Raw genomic sequence first — 20,719 nt, forward strand, 5'->3', positions numbered from 1 at the left:
TATACAAATGCACTGATTCCTGTGTAAATGACACGCAGTGAAGGGGTTAACCACTAGGTGGCATTGTTGGGGTTGTGTGTCCTGGGGCATGTTTCTAGCTGTGGGGGGGCGTGGCTGTGTGTGACACGTCACTGATCTCTGCTCCCGATCACAAGGAGCAGAGATCAGTGACACTGTCACTAGGCAGAACGGGGAGATGCTTGTTTAAATCAGCATCTCCCCATTCTTCCTTCCCGTGGGACGATCCCTAGCATGCCCACGGCGATCGCAACCCGACTCATGGCGGGACGCTCGGCACTCGTGATGGCACGGCGGCAAATTTAAAGGGACGTACCTGTACGCCCATTTGCTTGTCCGTGCCAATCTGCCGACGTATATCGGCATGTGGTTAATTCATGAAACCGTTCTTTTTGTTTTGTTTTTTTTTACCCAAAAAAAACGCGTCCGAAAGATCGTTGCACAAATACCGTGTGACATAAAAAGTTGCAACGATTGTCATTTTATTCCCTAGGGTCTCTGCTTAAAAAAAAAAAAAAAAATATATATATATATATATATATATATATATATATATATAATATAATGTGTTTGGGGGGTTCTGAGTAATTTTCTAGACAAAAAACTAATTATAATGTAGGGGCGAAGTGCCAGAATTGGCGCAGATGGGAAGTGCTTAAAGCCTTTTTTCTTGGATGGTCAGAGAGGGAAAAAGTGGGGGGGGGGGAGATGTTCACATCAACAGCATGTCACTTCCCTCCATAAATGTATTCTTCCATAATGGCCTCCTTGTGATAACACACACACTTGTGTTGCAGATGGAGCTCTATGTCAAACGAGCCGAAGCGTTTCTCCAGCTCGGCGACTTCCAGTCTGCAGCTGTCAACCTTCAGAAAGCCTGTTCTGGATCCGACCCTCCAGGGGAGCACATCGAGCTGCTGGCAACCACATACTACCTGCAGGTGAGAGCGAACGTATCCTCCCGGCCACCTGGATCGTATGAGAATCTGTGTGGTACAATCTCAGCAGGCAATAGATGGACTGGCACACTATATTCCTCCCAAGACCTCCCGCTCCCTTGTCACTCCGTCTCCAGGACTTCCCCCGAGCCTCTCCCATTCTATGCAACTCCCTACCCCAATCCATCCAAATATCTCCTACTCCGTCCACTTTTAGTCGACACCTGAACACCCTTCAGAGAAGTCTATCCCACCTCCACCTAACTACTGTATTTCCACTTTCTCCATCTGCTCACCCCACCCCCCCCACCCCCAGTTATTATACCTTTTTGTATCTCTTAACCCTCCCCTCTAGATTGCAAGCTCTAACGAGCTGGGGGCCCTCCGATTCCTCCTGCATTGTATTGCAACTGAACGGTCTGCCCTCATGTTGTAAAGCAAGTTGTTGGCTCCAGTGTCGGGACAAGGTCATCCAGCGCCCTGGGCAAAAAATTCTAAACTGCGCACCCCCCTTTCCCTTAGGGTTAGGGTCAGAGTGCCCCCCCCATCCCTGCAATAAACCACTGTGCCAGCTGCCCCCTCCTGTACACCCCTTGTCCCGGTCTTCTGCCAAAAACTGTCCCCCCCCGCGCAGGACAAGGAGACTCCGAAAGTCTCCGAAAATGAACAGCGCCTGTGCACTAAGTCCAGGTTCAAGTCCCACCATCCAAGTAGACATACGGTAGCACTTAGTAACAGGGCCCCTCACGGGCTCGCTTCACTCGCCACGCTTCGGGCACAGCCTCTCTTCGCTCGCCACGCTTTGGGCACGGCCTCTCTTCGCTCTGTAATTTTTTCTAACTCGGATGTCCACTTGGATGGTGGGGCTTGAACCTGGACTCAGTGCGTAGGCGCCATTCATCTTCGGAGACTTTCGGCGTCTTCTTGTCCTCCGTACTGCGCAAGTGCAGTACAGGGCTGGACACTATCCGATGGGGGACAGTATTCGATACAACACCGGCCCTGGTTGGCACCATATAAATCCTGTATAACAATAATATTAATAGGAGGCAGATATACTAAAAGAAAATAGACTGTGCACTTTGCAAATGCAGTTGCACTCATTTTTTTTTTACCAGAGCTTAGTAGACGTGCGATTTAGTTTCGTACAAATCGAATCAAATCTTTCTTTTTTTCAGATTTTCAAATTTTTGGACTTTCAAATGTTTGCATTCCCGAATTCCGAAAATCCGAAATTTTGGAGTTCCGAAAATTCGGAATTCCGAAAATCCGAAATTCTAAAATCCCAGAAATTCGGAAATCCAAAAATTCCAAATTCGGAAATTCAGAAATCCGAAAATTCTAAATTTTGTAAATCCGGAAATTTGAAATTCCGAAAAATCTAAATGTGGAAATTTCCGAATTTTCGATTTTCCGAACTTCTGAAAAAAGCAAAAAAACGAATGAAACGAAAATGAACAAATTTTTTTGTCAGTGCGCATGTCTAGTAATAAGTGCTTATATGCTAATTTTAGGCTCAAGCTATAGCAAACTTACTTTGCAATATGACTTTGCATATGATATGTTATTAGAACAAGTGTTTCTCTTCTGGAATCTTCTTGTGTAGTCTGTAGAGAGTAGCAGCATGACACCAAATATAAGTTTAGCGGTCTTTAACCACTTGCTTACTGGGCACTTAAACCCCCCTCAGTCCCAGACCAATTTTCAGCTTTCAGCGCTGATGCACTTTGAGTGACAATTACGCGGTCATACAACACTGTACCCAAATGACATTTTTATCATTTTTTTCCCACAAATAGAGCTTTCTTTTGGTGGTATTTAGTTACAGCTCGGAGTTTTATTTTTTGCTAAACAAACAAAAAAAGATGCAAAAAAAAAAAAAAAAAAAAATCATGTTTTAATAGTTTGTTATAAAATTTTGCAAACGGGTCATTTTTCTCCTTCATTGAAGTGCGCTGATTAGGCGGCACTGATAGGCTGCATTGGTGGGCACTGATGGGCTGCATTGGTGGGCACTGATGGGCTGCATTGGTGGGCACTGATGGGCTGCATTGGTGGGCACTGATAGGCTGCACTGGTGGGCACTGATAGGCATAGTTAAGGCGGCACTAATAGGCACAGATAAGGCGGCACCGATGGGCAACGATGGGCACAGATAAGATGGCACGGATGGGTGGCACGGATAAGTGGCACGGATGGGTGGCACGGATGGGCACTGATAGGTACCACAGATAGATGGGACTGATGGGCACTGATAGGTGGCACTGATAGGTGGCTCTGATAGGTGGCACTGCTGGGCACTGATGGGCGGCACTGCTGGGCACTGATGGGCGGCACTGCTGGGCACTGATGGGCGGCACTGGGGTGCAGCACCTTTGAGGCAGATTTTGGGTGGCACTGTGGGTGGCACTGCTGGGTGGCACTGTGGGTGGCACTGTGGGCACTGCTGGGTGGCACTGTGGGCACTGCTGGGTGGCACTGTGGGCACTATGGGCACTGCTGGGTGGCACTGACAGGGGGGCACTTACTTTATTTCAGGATGGCACTGCGGGTGGCAGGTGGGCACTGGCAGGGGGCAGGTGTCCGCTTGAATTGCTGGCCGTGATCGGGACTGATGTCCCGAACACGGCCGCCGGCGATCGGCTTTTTTTTTTTCTCCTCGCGCTGTCAGCGCGAGGAGGAATACTAGCCGATTACCGGCTCCGTTTTATCACATGATCAGCTGTCATTGGCTGACAGCTGATCACGTGATAAGGGGTCGGGATCGACCCCTTACACGGATCGGTGATCAGGCGAGTCTCACGGACTCGCCGATCACAGAGCGCGCCGCGCGCGCCCCTCAGGGGGCGCGCAGGCCGCTCGTAACCGGGACGACGTCAATAGACGTAGTCCCGGCAATCTAGGTCCGCGCTAATGCCGTCATTCGGCAATAGCGCGGATCCCAAGTGGTTAAGGGTGGCATTCTTTAAGGGGAACATTCTTCCTATTGACCACCAGTATAAGGGGCATTGTTCTATTGATGAATTGGTTTTAGTAAGGGTTCCTCAAGACTTGAAAATTATTTTTGGGGTTCCTCTAGGGTTAAAAGGTTGAGAAAGCCTGGTATATATATTTAGAATAATATTCTAAAGCCATGTTCAGGTCACGGTGAAGGGGAGAAGGTGTGCCAAAACAATAGAAATGAATGTTTCTTGTAATTGTTTATATGTTGTGCAAATTCTTTCTATTACCTTGTTAGACAAGACTTTAGGAGGTCCTACATGGCAGCCATTCAGGATTGAGGACTAAAAGGCTCACCTTGATCCTGGCCTGACCCTGGACTTGTGAAGGATCTCCGTGTCAAAATTTCTCTTCTTTCCTTTTACTTCGGAGCTTTTCTGTGTAAAATTTCCACACCGACACCTGTATGCTCTCATTTCACATGTAGATTGTTCTTCATGTCTGTATGACGTGCGGTGTTCCTGGTACTTGTAGTGGCATTATTTTATTAATGGAATTATGTGTCCTCCTCCCTGATCTGGTGTGGCCGTCACTCTGCAGGGACAGAGCCTGTTGGAGCAGATGTGTCCTATGGATGCCATGGAGTGCTTCACCCGAGCTGCGGAGCTCCAGCCACAAAACAGACATTATCACATGCACAGGTGAGACAATGGGCATTGTGTGGACACGGAAAGGTTACTTAAAGTGGATCTTCACCTTCCAATCAAAATTCCCTCCTCTCCACAACATCAATATCACTCCTTCTTTTTTTTTTTTTTTTTTTTTTTTAACTGAAAAGGGTTCGGGTTCGCCCAGGGCTGGTGCAAGGATTTTTGACACCCAAGTCAAAAACTCTTTTTGCCTCCTCCCCATTGGCTCCACCCCTGACTTCACCCCCTTTGCCTTGCCTATGTATACCACACCTTTTTAACAAAGCGCCCATCAAATGCAGCCTCACCAGCGCCCTTCAAATGCAGCCTCACCAGCGCCCTTCAAATGCAGCCTCACCAGCCCCCATCAAATTCAGCTTCACCAGCCCCCATCAAATGCAGCCTCACCAGCCCCCATCAAATGCAGCTTCACCAGCCCCCATCAAATGCAGCTTCACCAGCCCCCATCAAATGCAGCCTCACCAGCCCCCATCAAATGCAGCCTCACCAGCCCCCATCAAATGCAGCCTCACCAGCCCCCATCAAATGCAGCCTCACCAGCCCCCATCAAATGCAGCCTCACCAGCCCCCATCAAATGCAGCCTCACCAGCCCCCATCAAATGCAGCCTCACCAGCCCCCATCAAATGCAGCCTCACCAGCCCCCATCAAATGCAGCCTCACCAGCCCCCATCAAATGCAGCCTCACCAGCGCCCATCAAATGCAGCCTCACCAGCGCCCATCAATGAATGTTTGCTTCCATTCATTCGGGAGTCAGGACAAAGACACAGTCCACCGCTGCTGCGACACCAGCGCCCATCAAATGCAGCCTCACCAGCAGCGCCCATCAAATGCAGCCTCACCAGCAGAGCCCATCAAATGCAGCCTCACCAGCAGCGCCCATCAAATGCAGCCTCACCAGCAGCGCCCATCAAATGCAGCCTCACCAGCAGCGCCCATCAATGAATGTTTGCTTGCTTCCATTCATTCGGGAGTCAGGACAAAGACACAGTCCTCTGCCACCGCCGCTGACACTATGTGCGAACGGAGCGGCGGCTGCCTGCTGATGACTGAGACTTTGTTGCTTGCTGAAGAGATAGGAACACCAGTGGTCGGGTGCCCTAGGAAGCAGTGCGCCCTAGGCGGCTGCCTAGTTTGCCTAGTTATAGCACTGGCCCTGGTCCCGCCTCCTTTACACCACAGGCCTAGGCGAATAGCATGCACTATGCTTGCCGTGCCTCCTGGGACATGTACATCACATGATCCCAGGAGGCCTAGTCTTCATTCACAAAGGAGGCAAGGGGCGGGCCTAGCAGCGCATCATCGGGAAGACCATTGGCTGAATCAGGAAGAGCTGACAGCCTCCCAATGACGTCACACAACAACATGGTGTGGCTCGGGACCCAAGTGGCAGCTGCAGAGGATCTTGGAAAGACAAGGCTAGATCCACTGACGGGGGGGTGGGGGGAGTATATGAACTGCATAGAACCCACAACAAGGTTGGTAGGGGTTAAACGGAAAAAAAAAGGGGGGAGGTGAAGATCCACTTTAAAGCGTATCTAATCCCTAACAAGGAAGTGATTGTTTCCTGTCCTGTGTTATCTCAAAGGAGTCTACGAAGCCCTCCTAATTTCTATCTTGGGATTCAGAATAATTTGTGTCTATGTTGTACAAATGAGGTGAGTGGGTGGGATCCAGGAGTTTAGCAAAAGACAGTGGGGCAGGGCTGACGCCGCTCAGTTAACAAAACTGTTGTGTTGTCAGTCCACAGCAGCTGAGTGCATTTCTGGCCGATCGACAGGTATTTCTCTGTACTTGTAGGGTCTATAAGGTGGAACTTCACCCTCTCAATCAACAGTGATTATTTTTAATCCTCATGCTGCAAGCCCCCTCCTGCTGTGCTCCGGTGTCGTCCGCCACTTACCGGAGCCGCTGACTGCGGCGGAGGGGATTGGATCCTGTCCCCCGCTTGACTGGCTGCCGAGTGAGAGGAAGATGTCCCCCACCTGTCTCCCTTTCACTGCAGGGCGGAAGCGACATCAAAACTTCACTTCCGCCCATAGCTCTTAAAGGGACATTTAAAAAAAAAATTCTAATTACCTTTTTTTTTTTAACCACTTACCCACTGGGCACTTAACTAACCAGCTTTCGGCGCTCTCACATTTTGAATGACAATTACTCAGTCATGCAACACTGTACCCATATGACATTTTTTTGTCCTTTTTTTTTCCCCCACAAATTGAGCTTTCTTTTGGTAGTAATTAATCACCGCTGGGTTTTTTTTTTTTTTTGCGCTATAAAAGAAAAAAGACCGAAAATTCTTTAAAAAAAAAAATGCATTTTTCTTTGTTTCTGTTATAAAATTTAGCAAATCTAGTAATTTTTCTTCATAAATTTTGGCCAAAATTTATACTGCTACATATCTTTGGTAAAAAAAATAACCCAAATCGGTGTATATTATTTGGTCTTTGTGAAAGTTATAGCGTCCACAAGCTGTGGTGCCAATCCCTGAAAATTGATCACACCTGAAGTACTGGTGGCCTATCTCAATTCTTGAGACCCTAACAAGCCAGGAAAGTACAAATACCCCCCAAATGACCCCTTTTTGGAAAGTAGACATTCCAAGGTATTTAGTAAGAGGCATGGTGAGTTGTAATTTTTTTCCCACAATTCTTTTTAAAATCAAGATTTTTTTTTTTTCACAAAATTGTCATATTGGCAAGTTATTTCTCACACACGGCATATGCATACCACAAATTACACTCCAAAACACATTCTGCTATTCCTCCTGAGTATGGCGATTCCACATATGTGAGACTTTTACACAGCCTGGCCACATACAGAGGCCCAACATGCAGGGAGCACCTTCAGGCATTCTGGAGCATAAATTACACTAATCTAATTTCCTGACTACCTCTTACACTTTTGAAGGCCCTGGAGCACCAGAACAATGGAAATGCCCTTAAAAATTACCCCATTTTGGAAAGTAAACACCCCAACGTATAATCTATGAGGCATTATGAGTCTTTTGAACATGTCATTTTTTTCCTACAAATTTTTGGAAAACGTTGAAAGAAAATGAAAATACATTTTTTTTTTTTTTAACACAAAGTTGTCCATTTATACAATATTTCTAACACATAGTATGTACATAGCATATGTCACCCTAAAATACATTCGCCTACTGCTCCTGAGTATGGCGATACCACATGTGGGAGACTTCCACAGCCTGGCCACATACAGAGGCCGAGTGTGGCTGGGTATCGCTGAGCATGGCTGGGTATGGCTGAGTACGGCTGAGTATGGCTGACCGAGGCTGGGTACAGCTCGGTATGACCGAGTACAGGTCAGTTTGGCTGGGGGTGGATGGGGTGGCTGAGCATGGATGGATGGATAATTATGACAAAGGGAAGGCTGAGATTGGATGGATGAGCGTGGATGGCTTATACAGAGGGATGGATGGACGAGTGCTGGATTTGTCACTGAGCAGCGCTGTGGGCACTACACATCCAGCCCACAGCGCTGCTGCATCCAATCTCTCCCCTCTCCGGTCACACTGTACAGAGAGGCGAGAGAGAAACCAGATATCACACTAGTTTGTTTACATGTGATCGCTCCGTCATTCGACGGAGCGATCACGTGGTAAAAGCTCGCTGTCAGCGGCCATTTACTGTGATCCGTGATGCGCCGGGTCCGGGTCACGGATGCTCCAGTGTGCGCGCCCCAGGGGGTGCGTGGGATCGTGATTCTGGGAGGACGTCATAGTACGGGGAGATGACAGATATGACCGTCTCATGTTCTCTCAATCCAGGTTCCCTTTAACCAGGATAACTTGTGTGTCAGTGTACCTTGGTGCCACAGTTAGATGTATATAGTGGCGCCCCCTTCTGGCCTGCATTACAACTAACCTGTATTTATTTATTTTTTGCTCCCTGACAGTATCTGCTGCCTGGCTGCTTTGGGAAGATATGCAGAATGCCTCGGCCTAATCAATAAACAACTGGAAGAGGAACAAGGCAATGCTGATTTATACATTGTGCGGGCCAGGCTCTACGATCAACTCAACAAGGTATTTCTTCCAAAAAACAAACAAAGGCTCTATCTAAGGCAGGGGGTCTCAAACTGGTGGCCCTCCAGCTGTTGCAGAACTACAAGTCCCATGAGGCATTGCAAGGCTGACAGTTATACAAGAATGACTCCCACAGGCAGAGGCATGATGGGACTTATAGTTCTGCAACAGCTGGAGACCCCTGATCCAGGGAAATAACATTTTTTATATGTCCTCCAATGCTGGCATTGGTCACAGACACATAGGGGCACATTTATTTAGAAGCACTATGGCCTCTTACCACTGCCTTAAAATAATTGCTTAATATTGGGGGGGGTGTCAGCTTTTCCTGCTTTAGGAGTATGAGAAGCCTTCTTTACGGTTGTGCTCATAAGTTTACATACCCTGGAAGAATTTATGATTTCTTGGCCATTTTTCAGAGAATATGAATGATAACACAAAAACTTTCCTTTCACTCAAGATTAGTGTTTGGCTGAAGCCATTTATTATCGATCAACTGTGTTTACTTTTTTTACATTATAATCGCAACAGAAACTACCCAAATTACCCTGATCAAAAGTTTACATACCCCTGGTAAATTTTGGCCTGACAACATGCACACAAGTTGATGCAAAGAGGTTTGAATGGCTACAAAGGTGGTTGTAAAGGCATTACAACCACTTTAACTTACAGGTAAGCCTAGATTAAGGCTTACCTGTAGGTGCAAGAAATATCTCCCAAACCTAAAAGGTTTAGGAGATATTTGCAGAAATAGCGGCGCCGGTGTCTACGGAGCGTGCGCCGTAGACATCAGGCGCACTGAGCGTCCCATTTCTAACGGCGATCATGCCATTAGTGACGGACCAGCGCTCATGTGCTGGAGTGATGTAATCGCGGCTCCGGCCAGTCGCAGTGCAGGAGCCGTGATACCCGGAAGTCACTCCAGGATAGATGGCGGCATCGGAGGAGGCGAACGAAGGCCAATGTGGGGGCTTCGATCTCAGGTAAATAATTCACAATGAGCTAGTATGCTATGCAAATTGGCCCTAGCATATGTTTGCATGTCAAAAAGGGACCAATCATAGACGGGGGGGGGGGGGGGTGATGTATTCCCTACATGCATTAGAGGCATGTATGCGTGCCACTGAGGGGCATGTAATGCCTCCCCCGCCTATGGTAGGCCGTTCGTTTTCATGACGGGATAGCTCAGGCAGGTTTGAATCCACCGGAGCTCATCAGTGATAGAGACCTTAGCAAATTGTCTGTGCTTGATGAATTCCTGTTTAATTCATAAATCGTGTGACTTCCAGACCACGCTGACCTATCAGGATACGCAGAGGGCTCTGTTACTGGACCCACAGCACCAGGAAGCCATCAAAATGAAAGACAAGCTGGCGGCAAAAGCAGAAGAGGCCAAGGATAAAGCTGTGAATTTGGCCATACAGGGGCAGCTACCTGATGCCCTGAAGAAGATTTCTTATGCCATAGAGAACAGCCCATCCACAGCCAGATATCGCATCTTCCGGTACTTTCTTTACATCTATAGAGCTGTAGTGTAAATCCTAATGCCAAGTGCATTAAAAGGAAAATATTGTGTGCATAATCTGATTTATTACCCTAAGGTAGAGCTACCATTCATACTATGCATGTGCACCAGGCCCCATTCATTCCTTTGGGTATGCGGTATTCGTGGTGGTGTCCAGTGGTAGCAAATCCTCACTTTTCTAATTGTGCGCCCAAATTAGCAAAGGGAGGACTTGCTGTCTTCATATACAAATGATTCCTAAGCAGTACCCTGAATAATGTTAATTTTGTCTTTTAACTTTTCCTTTAAAAATAGCAATACACTCCCTGTGCCTACAGCCTCATAGCTAGATATCCGCAGTGTGAGATCATCTACCAGACTGTCAGAAACCATGAAATAAGGCGGAGACAGAAGTACAGTTAAATCACACTTGTTTAATAATAAAAGTAAAAAGAACAAATGTAGTCAAAATTAGCTAAAGTTCAGTAACCAGAATGGATGGTCAGCCAAGCCAGAAGGTCAGGGATCAATGTAATGGAACAGCAAGCAGGATCTGGAGCCAGAAGGGATGTCAGCAAAGCAAGTCTTGAACAGGATTGCTGGAGACAGTTTCTGTGATGTTGACCAAGGCGAAGGCAGAGACCCTCTGGACTGGACTGCTTAAGTAGGCAGGATTGACAAGCAGGATCATCAGCGGCTGAGTAACTGTGAAGAGATGGGAGATGGCAATTAGCAGACAGCTGAGTGGCCAGCTCAGAGAAGGAAGGGCTTAGCCCAGCCCCAACACAGACTCTGACTGTTAAAGTGGTTCTCAAGCCTTAAGGTTTGCATTCTATGCATTAAGGCGAAAAAACCTGCAGCAGCTCCCCCCCTTTTTCTTACCTGAGCCCGATCCGATCCAGCAATGTGCACAGCCCTCGCCGCTGTCTCCCTCCTTTAATGGGCAGATTGATACCATGGGCTCCCGCTACTGTGAATCAAATGATGTCACATGGGGAGCAGGGGGAGGGGCCGAGCCGCCCACTCTGTGTCAACTTACGCAGACAGGGCAGCTCGGGAGCGAGCACGCACAGGTGCCCCCATGGAAAGTGGATTTCCATGGGGGCACCCGGCCCAAGAGGAGAGGCCTGGAGCATCGGCGGGGGACCACAGAAGAAGAGGATCAGGGCTGCTCTTTGCAAAAGCAGGTATGACCTGTTTTGTTATTTTTTTTTTTTAAACAAAGGTATAATAACACTTTTAACCAGCCTTTGATTGATCGAATCTCAGCCATTTCAGCAGGGAGCAGCCAAAATTAGATCCATCTATTGACAGGCTGGTTGTAGTGAAGTCAGTTCCTCAATCAACTTCAAAAGCCTGTTACATTCACTGCCAGCAGGACACAATATTGACTGTGTTGATGGAGGAATCAAGCAATTTTCTATCCTTCCAGCCATGGTGGAAGAAAGACAATTGTATAATATATGGGCTACTTTTTAGTCTCAGGAGATTTGGAGTGAGATTTGGTGATGTCACTGCCGTGCTGCTCCCTGTTCTCCTTGCTGAAGTGGAAGCTGTACCCGAGGGCCTGCAGTGCAACAATCTTCCTGATTTTGATTGATTCATTCTGTGGATCTGTAATAATCACTGTTCTCCTTGCTGGAGAGGAAGCTGTACCTGAGGGCCTGCAGTGCAAGGATCTCCCTGCTTCTACTTTATCCATTCTATGGATCTGTTATAATCGCTGTCCTCCTTGCTGTAGAGGAAGCTGTACCCAGAGGACCTGCAGTGCAAGGATCTCCCTGCTTCATTCATTCTGTGGATCTGTGATAATCACTGTTCTCCTTGCTGTAGAGGAAGCTGTACCTGAGGACCTGCAATGAAAAGATATCCCTGCTTCTACTTTATCCATTCCATGGATCTGTGATAATCACCGTCCTCCTTGCTGTAGAGGAAGCTGTACCCTGAGGGGTTTCAGTGCAAGGATCTCCCTGCTTCTACTTCATCCATTCCATGGATCTGTGATAATCACTGTCCGCCTTGCTGGAGAGGAAGCTGTACCTGATGACCTGCAATGAAAAGATATCCCTGCTTCTACTTTATATATCCTGTGGATCTGTAATAATCACTGTTCTCCTTGCTGGAGGGGAAGCTGTACCTGAGGACCTGCAATGCAAGGATCTCCCCGCTTCTACTTTATCCATTCTGTGGATCTGTAATAATAATCAATGTTCTCCTTGCTGGAGGGGAAGCTGTACCTGAGGGCCTGCAGTGCAAGGATCTCTCTGCTCTTGATTGATTCATTCTGTGGATCTGGGATTTTCTGCGTCGTTCCTGGTACTTGACCATCACCTCAGCAGTCATAAGGGGGCAGCACTGAGATGAGGAAGACCAAGATAGCCGCTTCCTCAGAACAAGGCATAGTCAGTCAGTAATGAAGTCAACAGCTGCAGGAAGACCACAGGCAATACCAGTGACTCGCCCTGTGCCCTTTGCTTGACTCTTGTGCACAGCTTCCACAGTGCAGGTCCTTCTAGAAGTTATTCTAATAGACTTGAGAATGACAACATATAAAACAGTAATAGTAAACTAATAGTTTTTTATTTTCTTACATTCCTTATTCCCACCTATCAGGGGCATAGTGTACAGGAAGTTGAAGGCTTTCAGTCCAGCGGTGGATGACTTTGTATGGGCCGTGCAGCTTTGTATTACGGAGAGCGAAGCGGACTTCCAAGACATGCAGCTTCATAAAGAGGCAGAGACCCAACTAATTCTCACCTACAATGACTTTGCTGTCCATTGTTACATGAAAGGCTTCTACCAGGATGGTGTGCTGCTACTGAACAAAGCTCTGAAAGGGGAAAAAAATAAGAAAGAACTTTACATCAACCGAGGAGGTAAGTGACCGGTAATAATGGCAGGAATACATTTGAAGTTATTTGCCCCCTAGGGTGCTTCAATGATGCCCTTCCTATGACCAACAATCTGTGTGACAGGTAAGGGTGTGATATGGGAATTGATAAGGAATAGAATGTGCAATTTGTTTAGTTGCGAATTCGTTTTTTAACAAATTTTGACAAATCCGCTCATTCAGAAATTTCCACATTTTTTCTAGTTGCGAATTTCAGAAATTTCGGAATTCGGAAATTCAAAATTTTGGAGATTCAATATTTCGGAGATTAGAAATTTCGGAAATAGAAAAATTCAGAGATTTCGGAATGAGCGAATTTGTCAAAATATGTTAAAAAAACGAATTTGGAACTAAACAAATTGCACATCCTTGTCAATACCCATATCACACCCTTACCAACCACGCAGATTGTTGGTCATAGGAAGGGCATCAGTGAAGCACCCTTGAAATTTGAAATGAGGAAATTCTGAAATCTGAAATGAGGAAATTCGAAGTGAGGAAATTCGGAAATTCTAAATGAGAAAATTCCAAAATTTGGAAATCTGAAAATAAGAATGAAAATTCATAAGAATGAAAATCCGAAAATTTTACAACTCGAAAATCAGAAATGACTAACTAATAATAACTATTAAATTATAGGTATTGGAATTTCCTTTCAAATTTGGCTGTTAGTGAACGTAATAAGTATGAATTATCCGAAATAACGAATGCCTTATCTAAAAGAATGGAAAGTAACGATCTAATAATAATAATAAATAACAATAATAATAAAATATTTTTATTATTATTATTTATTATTAATTTGTTCCATTCAATTTGTTTAGATGCGGAATTTGTTATTTGGGATAATTCGTAACTTCAGATAAATATTTGTATTCATTACGTTCACTAACAGCCAAATTCGAAAGGAAATTCCAATACCTATAATTTAATAGTTATTAGTTATTATTTCAAATTTTACAGATTTTCTTTCTTATTTTCAAATTTTCGCATTTTTTGAATTTCTGAATTTTCTAATTCTGAATTAGAAAATTCGGAAATTTGAAAGTTTGAAAATTCGAAAATTAGACATTCAAAAATCTAACTTTCTGAACTGCCGCATTTCCGAAAAAAGCAAAAAAAGAATGAAACTAAAATAAAAAAATTTTTGTCAGTGCGCATGTCTAACAAGGAATATACGGCATTTGATGGTTATAACAGAGTTAAAGTGAACCTGTCAGTAAAGTTACAATATTGCATTAATAGTTTCCTGACCTGTCGCAATATACAGCCCTGGTGCCCAACCTGGCGGCCCTTTGGTGAGGTCAGGGGCTGCAGCTGAGGTCCTCCATAGCTCATAAGTTGACAACCACTGATATACAGTGATAGTCCAATTAAAGTGGAACTCCACTCCTTCACCCCCCTCCCCCCTTACCTGTTCAGCTGGTTATCCTCACAAAACATTTCTATGTGCTCGGTGAGTCTCACATTGTCTGGTGAGACCTGTTGCTCCACTAGTAAGTAGTCCATCAAGTCTTGTGCTGTCATCTTTTTTTTTTTTTTGCTTCCATGTAAATGTGAACATCATGTTCTGATCTTTTTTTTTTTTTTTTTTTCATCTCCATTGTATTTATTTTCATAATAATTTTTCCATTCACAAACTTTATACAGTTAAACACTCCCTTTTCCACATTGAAATTTCCCCCCCCCTCTTCACGTACATAACAGGAAGAAGCAGTGGGCCCCTCGTGCACAAACAGTGACCGTGTTACTCTCTATACCTCTAACTTCTTATCACCTATACCACATGTTCTCTCTCTCCTTTCTCCCTCCAGTCCCCATTCACTCCAAATCTTTATACTGTGTATCCCAACTTATCTAACCATGGTTTCCACATTTTATTAAATTCCCTAAAATTCCCTCTCCTTACATATACTACTTTTTCCTTGCAGATCGTCTCTGTTATTAGTTGTCTCCACTCCGCTACCGATGGGGGGGTTTTTGCCTGCCACCTTTGCGCTATTAGCTTCCTTGCCTGGAACATACATCTCATTACTGCTGTATTTATACAGGCCGGCCCTCTTATTCTCTCATTCAGGCCCAATAAGCACATTCTGGGGTTCCCATCAACCGACACTCCAAATGTTTCGTTCAGATCAGCAATAACTTCTGACCAGTAACGGAACAATTTAGGGCACCTCCAGAACATGTGCATCAGATCCCCTGTCGCCTGGCATCTCGGGCATCCATCATCTTCCCTTCACCTAAACCTGTATAGCCTCTTCGGTGTATAATAGGCTCTATGTAGCAGCATCAGATGTGACACCCTCTGGGCTGGCGAGACAGATATCAAATGTCCCCCCTCCAGTATCCTCATCCACTGCTCATCTGAGAATGTTCCTACTTCCTCCTCCCATTTTATTTTACTTTTAAGTTTTTCTGGGGTTTCTATGCTCCCTTCACAAATATATGGATATATTTCTGCTATAAACCCTCTTGCACTATCTTCAGATTTTAATCTATTATAGATGGGGGATTTGCTCCACACTGGCCCCAGTGTACCAAATTGTTTCGATAATGCGTGTCTGATTTGTAAATATTTATAAAACGAATGTTTTGGTAAATCATATTCCATTCTCAGTGTATTAAATGTTTTTATTATTTTTCCTTCATACAACTGCGCCAGTCTGTCAATCCCCCTACTTTCCCAGTCTTTATGCCTCCCTATCATTCCCATTTCCTGAAGGTTCAGGTTGTTCCATAATGGGGTTTCTTTGGTCATCCCTTCCAGACCCTTTATCGCTTTTACTGCCTTCCATACTTTTAGAGCGAGTTTTATTGTGGGCGTTCTATAGGGAAATGAGTTTGCCTCCAAGGCCTCTACTATGGTTTTATGAGATGTCGCAGTAATCATTAACTTACTATTTATATCTCCACTAAGCTCATTGCTCGTCCCCAGATGTTGCAATTGTGCGGCTAAAAAGTAGCTTCTTGGATGAGGTACTGCCATTCCTCCTTTCCTTGTCGGTAATTGCAGAATTTGTAGGCCTATTCTTGAGGTACCTCCGCTCCATATGAGTTCTCTAAATAGTGTTTCTATTTTTTTAAACCACTTTATATCTATCCATAACGGCGAATTATGCAGCAGATACAATAACTGTGGCATCCATAGCATTTTAATAAGATTGCATCTCCCTGCGACCGAAAGAGGGAGTTTCTTCCAGATTTCTATTTTATTTTTAAATTTACCTAGTAAGGGGGCGACATTATCACTTATATACCTTTTTTGCATCACTTTGTATGTATATTCCTAAATATTTTATTTTCTCCACCACTTCTAACTGCGGGATTGTCAATATAGTTTGACTCTCCAGTGTGTCTACAGGCATCAAAGATGATTTTTCCCAGTTTATTGTTAATCCCGAGAAGCTGCTAAAATCCCCGAGGACTTTCATCCCTTGCCTGGTTGACTTCTCAACGTCCCCCAGATAGAGGAGAATATCATCGGCGTATAGCGCGATCTTTTCTTCCCTCGCTTTTCTTTTAAAGCCTTCCATTTTAGCATTAGATCTTATTGCAATGGCTAATGGTTCCATTGCGAGGGCGAAGATCAGGGGTGACAGAGGGCACCCCTGTCTTGTACCTCTTTCTAATAGTATCTTATCTGAATACTCATTATTTACCCTAATTCTAGCACTAGGGCCATTGTATAAAATTTTGATCCATTCAATGAATGAGGAGCCAAAGCCAAATTCTCTCAGAACTCGCCAGATGTATCTCCATTCAAGACTGTCAAAGGCTTTGACTACATCCAAAGCCATAATTGCCCTTTTCCCTATGTTTTCCGTTGGTATCTGTAGGTTAAGGTATAGTCTTCTGATATTCATGCTAGTTGATCTACCAGGAATGAATCCTGTTTGATCAGGGTGTATTAATCTGGAGATAATTTTATTCAGTCTGGCCGCCAGTACCTTAGCTAATATTTTTGCGTCCGTGCACAGAAGTGAGATAGGTCGGTAAGATTTAGTTTCCAACGGATCCTTCCCCTCCTTGTGCAGAACGATTATCGTTGTCTCCGTCATCGAGGTAGGCAATCTCCCTTCCTCCTTTGCACTATTTAATACTCTGAGAAACTCTGGAAGCAGTACTTTCCCATAGTATTTATAGATTTTCAATGGAAGTCCGTCTGGTCCTGGTGACTTCTGGTTAGCCATTGCTGTCACTGCAGATTGAATTTCTTCTAATGTTAATGGGGCTTCCATTGTCTCTCTCTCCTCCTCGGTGAGGGAAGGGACTTTAATATTTCCAAAAAACGTGTCCATCTCCTCGTCTCCCCTCATCCCCTGCGATCTATACAATTTTGCATAATATGATCTGAAAGCATCTATAATCACTGAATTCTGAGTTGAGATTTCTCCCTTCTCTGTCCTGATCGCGGGGACGATGGATGGCGAGGAGTTGGTCTTCACTAAGTGTGCCAGCATCTTCCCGACACTTTCCCCCTTGCTGTCATCTTTGATACTGGCATCATCATTGAGCCCCGGAAGTGGGGGGGGGGGGGTAAAACAAAAGTAGTTAGAGAGGTTGGAGGTCCACTTTAAGTCCTTGTACACACGGTCGGACATTCCAACAACAAAATCTGTCGGATTTTGTCCGAAACTTGTGTTGCATATACACGGTCGGACAAAGTTGTCGGAAAATCTGATCGTAGGTAACGTGATGACATTATTTCGTTACGACGGGACTACGTTCAGGCTAGTAGCCAATAGCTTTGGTCTAGGAATTTGATCTGAGCATGCGTGGCACTTTGTCCGATCAGAATTCTCTACACACAATCGGACAAAGTCCGATTGGATCATGTTGTCGGAAAGTTTTATAGCCCAGCTAAACTTTGTCCGTCAGATATTCTGCCGGAAACATTCCGATGGAGCCCGCACACAGTCGGATTATCTGACAACACGGTCCGATCGGACATTTTCCGTCGGAATGTCCGACCGTATGTACAAGGGCTAAGACTGAACTGAACTGCAGCTAAAAAATATGTAATAGTCCAGTAATTTTGGAAATAAAAAACACCTTTAAATCCAGAGCTGATCCCCCACAGCAATTCTTTTTCTGCCGCTACATGATGTTACGCCACTGCGTAACATGCTTAGTCTTATGGGTTTGTGTCAGACCTCTTCATTTATCCTACTTCCTGTAAGCCCAGATTGTTATGGATTAACCCCCCCCCAGGGATGCATCATCACCTAGGCTTGACTCAGAGTATAACTGCACTGCACAGTTCTCAAGTATCGATACAGCTGGATGGAGTGCCCCTCCATTGCCACCATTGGCCATGAGAAGAGCATTAATATGGGATGTCATTGAACCAGCCAGAATACCCATGGAAAGATATATATATATATATATATATATATATATATATATATATATATATATATATATATATATATATATATATATATATATATATATACATCTCTATCTATCTATATAATAACCTAACCCTCCACAACTTTATCCCTGACCTTTCTGGGGTGTTCCTTGGCCTTCATGATGCTGTTTGTTCGCTAAGGTTCTCCAACAAACCTCCTGAGGGCTTCACAGAACAGCTGTATTTTTACTGAGAATGACACACAGGTGAACTCCATTTACTAATTAGGTGACTTCTGAAGGTGACTGGTTCCACTAGATTTTAGTTAGGGGTATCAGAGTAAAGGGGGCGCTATACACAGCCCCTCCCCCCCCCACACTTTTCACATATTTATTTGTATTATTTATCATTTTCCTTCCACATCACAATTATGTGCCACTTTGTGTTGTTCTATCACATAAAATCCTAATAAAATACATTTACGTTTTTGGTTGTAACATGACAAAATGTGGAAAATTTCAAGGGGTATGAATACAAGACACTGTGTGTGTGTTTGTGTGTGTGTGTGTGTGTGTGTATATGTGTGTGTATATGTGTGTGTATATATGTATATATATATATATATATATATATATATATATATATATATATATATATATATATATATATATATATATATATATATATATATATATATATATATAGCACACTGTATTCTATAGTGTGTTGGTGTATTTTTATTTTATTTTAGGAAGACATCTGTACCATTCTTCATTAATTATTAATGGGTGTCTAAACCAATTATTTAATCATTATCATCAATTATTTATTAATACTTTTTTTTTTCCCCCATTTTTTTACAACAGATTGCTTTCTCAAGCTGGGGGAGGTGACCTTTGCCCTGGCGGATTACCAGCAGGCGTTTGAGTTGGATGATGGAGATTGGGGTGTGAGGACTCGTATAGCTGATCTCCTGGATGATCTGGGGTTGCAGGCTCATCACATGAGGTGGGCAGTGGTACATTATATAAGCTAAAATCAGACCATATATCAGTTTTGTACTTTTCTTTGCTTATTATCGTCAGGACTTTCAATGTTAACCCCTTCCTGTCCACCCCGGTGTCCCTTTAAAAAACAGGGGTGGCAACCTGCCGCCCTCCAGTTGCTGCAGAACTACCCGTCCCATCATGCCTCTTCCTCTGTGAGTCATGATTTTACCTGTCAGTCTTGCAGTGCCTCATGGGACATCAGGCCTCAGGTTGCCCACCCCTGCTTTAAAATGTTGAGAACACCTTTGGGGGGAGAGGGATAAGTGATCATGTGACCACTGTGATTGGCTGCCCCCCCCCAGTGGTCACATGATCAGGAGCTGCTCCTGTCTTTGACAGCTCGGTCTCTGTGCTGGGAGAAAAGTCTTTGGCCGCAGTCACTCAGTCTGTGCTTCTTCTCCTCTCTAGGCAGTACCAGCAGGCTGAGTGTCGCTTCTCAGAAGCCATAAAGAAGAACCCGCTCCTGCCTCAGCTGTACCTCCACCGGGCGCAACTGAGGCGTCAGCTGCAGAACAACGCAGATTGCCAAGAAGACGCCATCACCTCCATCCTTCTGAACCCAAAAAGCAATGAGGTATGTTACTGTTAGCAGTGCAAACAACACTTGACCCGGTCCTCCACCCATCTCATCCCAAATTTGCTCCAGCCTGCCAATATATGCCATGGACCTCACTGACCGCATGCTTGTTTCAGGGTGATGACTCACTAGGTAGTTAAGACAGGATTAGCTTGACACCCTAAAAGCCACCGCTTTTGCCTGCTAGTCTGCATGGCCACTCTGGACACCTTCTTCCAGAGGGACGGCGCTGTGGGGGCTCTGAGGGCGACCCCCTTTTGGTGGAGCTTAAGTGTTTGGTGTGCGGGCTGGGCTTCTAAAAAAGCTCTGACTGGGTTACCATTTCAAGGCAGTTGTTTGTTTGGGGCTACCCTGAATGACATAGTTTTGGGTCTCACAGGAGGGAAGTGTAAATGCCTTCCACAGTCTGAAATGGGGAAAAGGGCTTCATACCGGATGCGGTCCTTCTTCTCAGCAGGCTATGGACATGGTCTGGCGAGCCGAGAGCGGGGCACCCTAGACCCACGGACAAGGCCCCTTCAGCATGAAGGCGCACCCTCACCTATGTCCTAGTGTTCTGGCCTTGAACCCCGAAAAGGGTTTCTTTCTTTCCAATTGGCATCTGTCACCGGACTGTTGGCAGTTCTCCTTGGGGCTGCCCAAGTCCTGTTGCTTCAGGGTGTGCTTGTCCCGGTTCCAGTGGGTACAGA

The 20,719-nt window shown here is 45.0% G+C and overlaps 1 protein-coding gene across 5 annotated transcripts in view; it reads left to right on the top strand.

Moving 5' to 3' along the window:
• TTC16 (tetratricopeptide repeat domain 16) overlaps positions 1-20,719 on the top strand; it is a 121,057-nt gene that overhangs the window by 40,198 nt on the left and 60,140 nt on the right. For all 5 annotated transcript variants that reach the window (XR_013270643.1, XM_077471446.1, XM_077471545.1 and 2 more), the window contains 7 exons: positions 816-959; positions 4,497-4,597; positions 8,525-8,654; positions 9,944-10,158; positions 12,772-13,034; positions 19,271-19,412; positions 19,862-20,027. Coding sequence is in view for 4 of the 5 variants with exons in the window: in XM_077471446.1 (XP_077327572.1) it covers positions 816-959; positions 4,497-4,597; positions 8,525-8,654; positions 9,944-10,158; positions 12,772-13,034; positions 19,271-19,412; positions 19,862-20,027 (1,161 nt within the window). In the remaining variant the exon portion in view is untranslated. The remainder of the gene's footprint in view (positions 1-815; positions 960-4,496; positions 4,598-8,524; positions 8,655-9,943; positions 10,159-12,771; positions 13,035-19,270; positions 19,413-19,861; positions 20,028-20,719) is intronic.

The sequence above is a fragment of the Lithobates pipiens genome, unplaced genomic scaffold, assembly GCF_037356315.1.
Source record: "Lithobates pipiens isolate NorthernLeopardFrog02 unplaced genomic scaffold, aLitPip1_a1.2 Scaffold_1, whole genome shotgun sequence".
In the NCBI taxonomy this organism is placed as follows: Eukaryota; Metazoa; Chordata; class Amphibia; order Anura; family Ranidae; genus Lithobates; species Lithobates pipiens.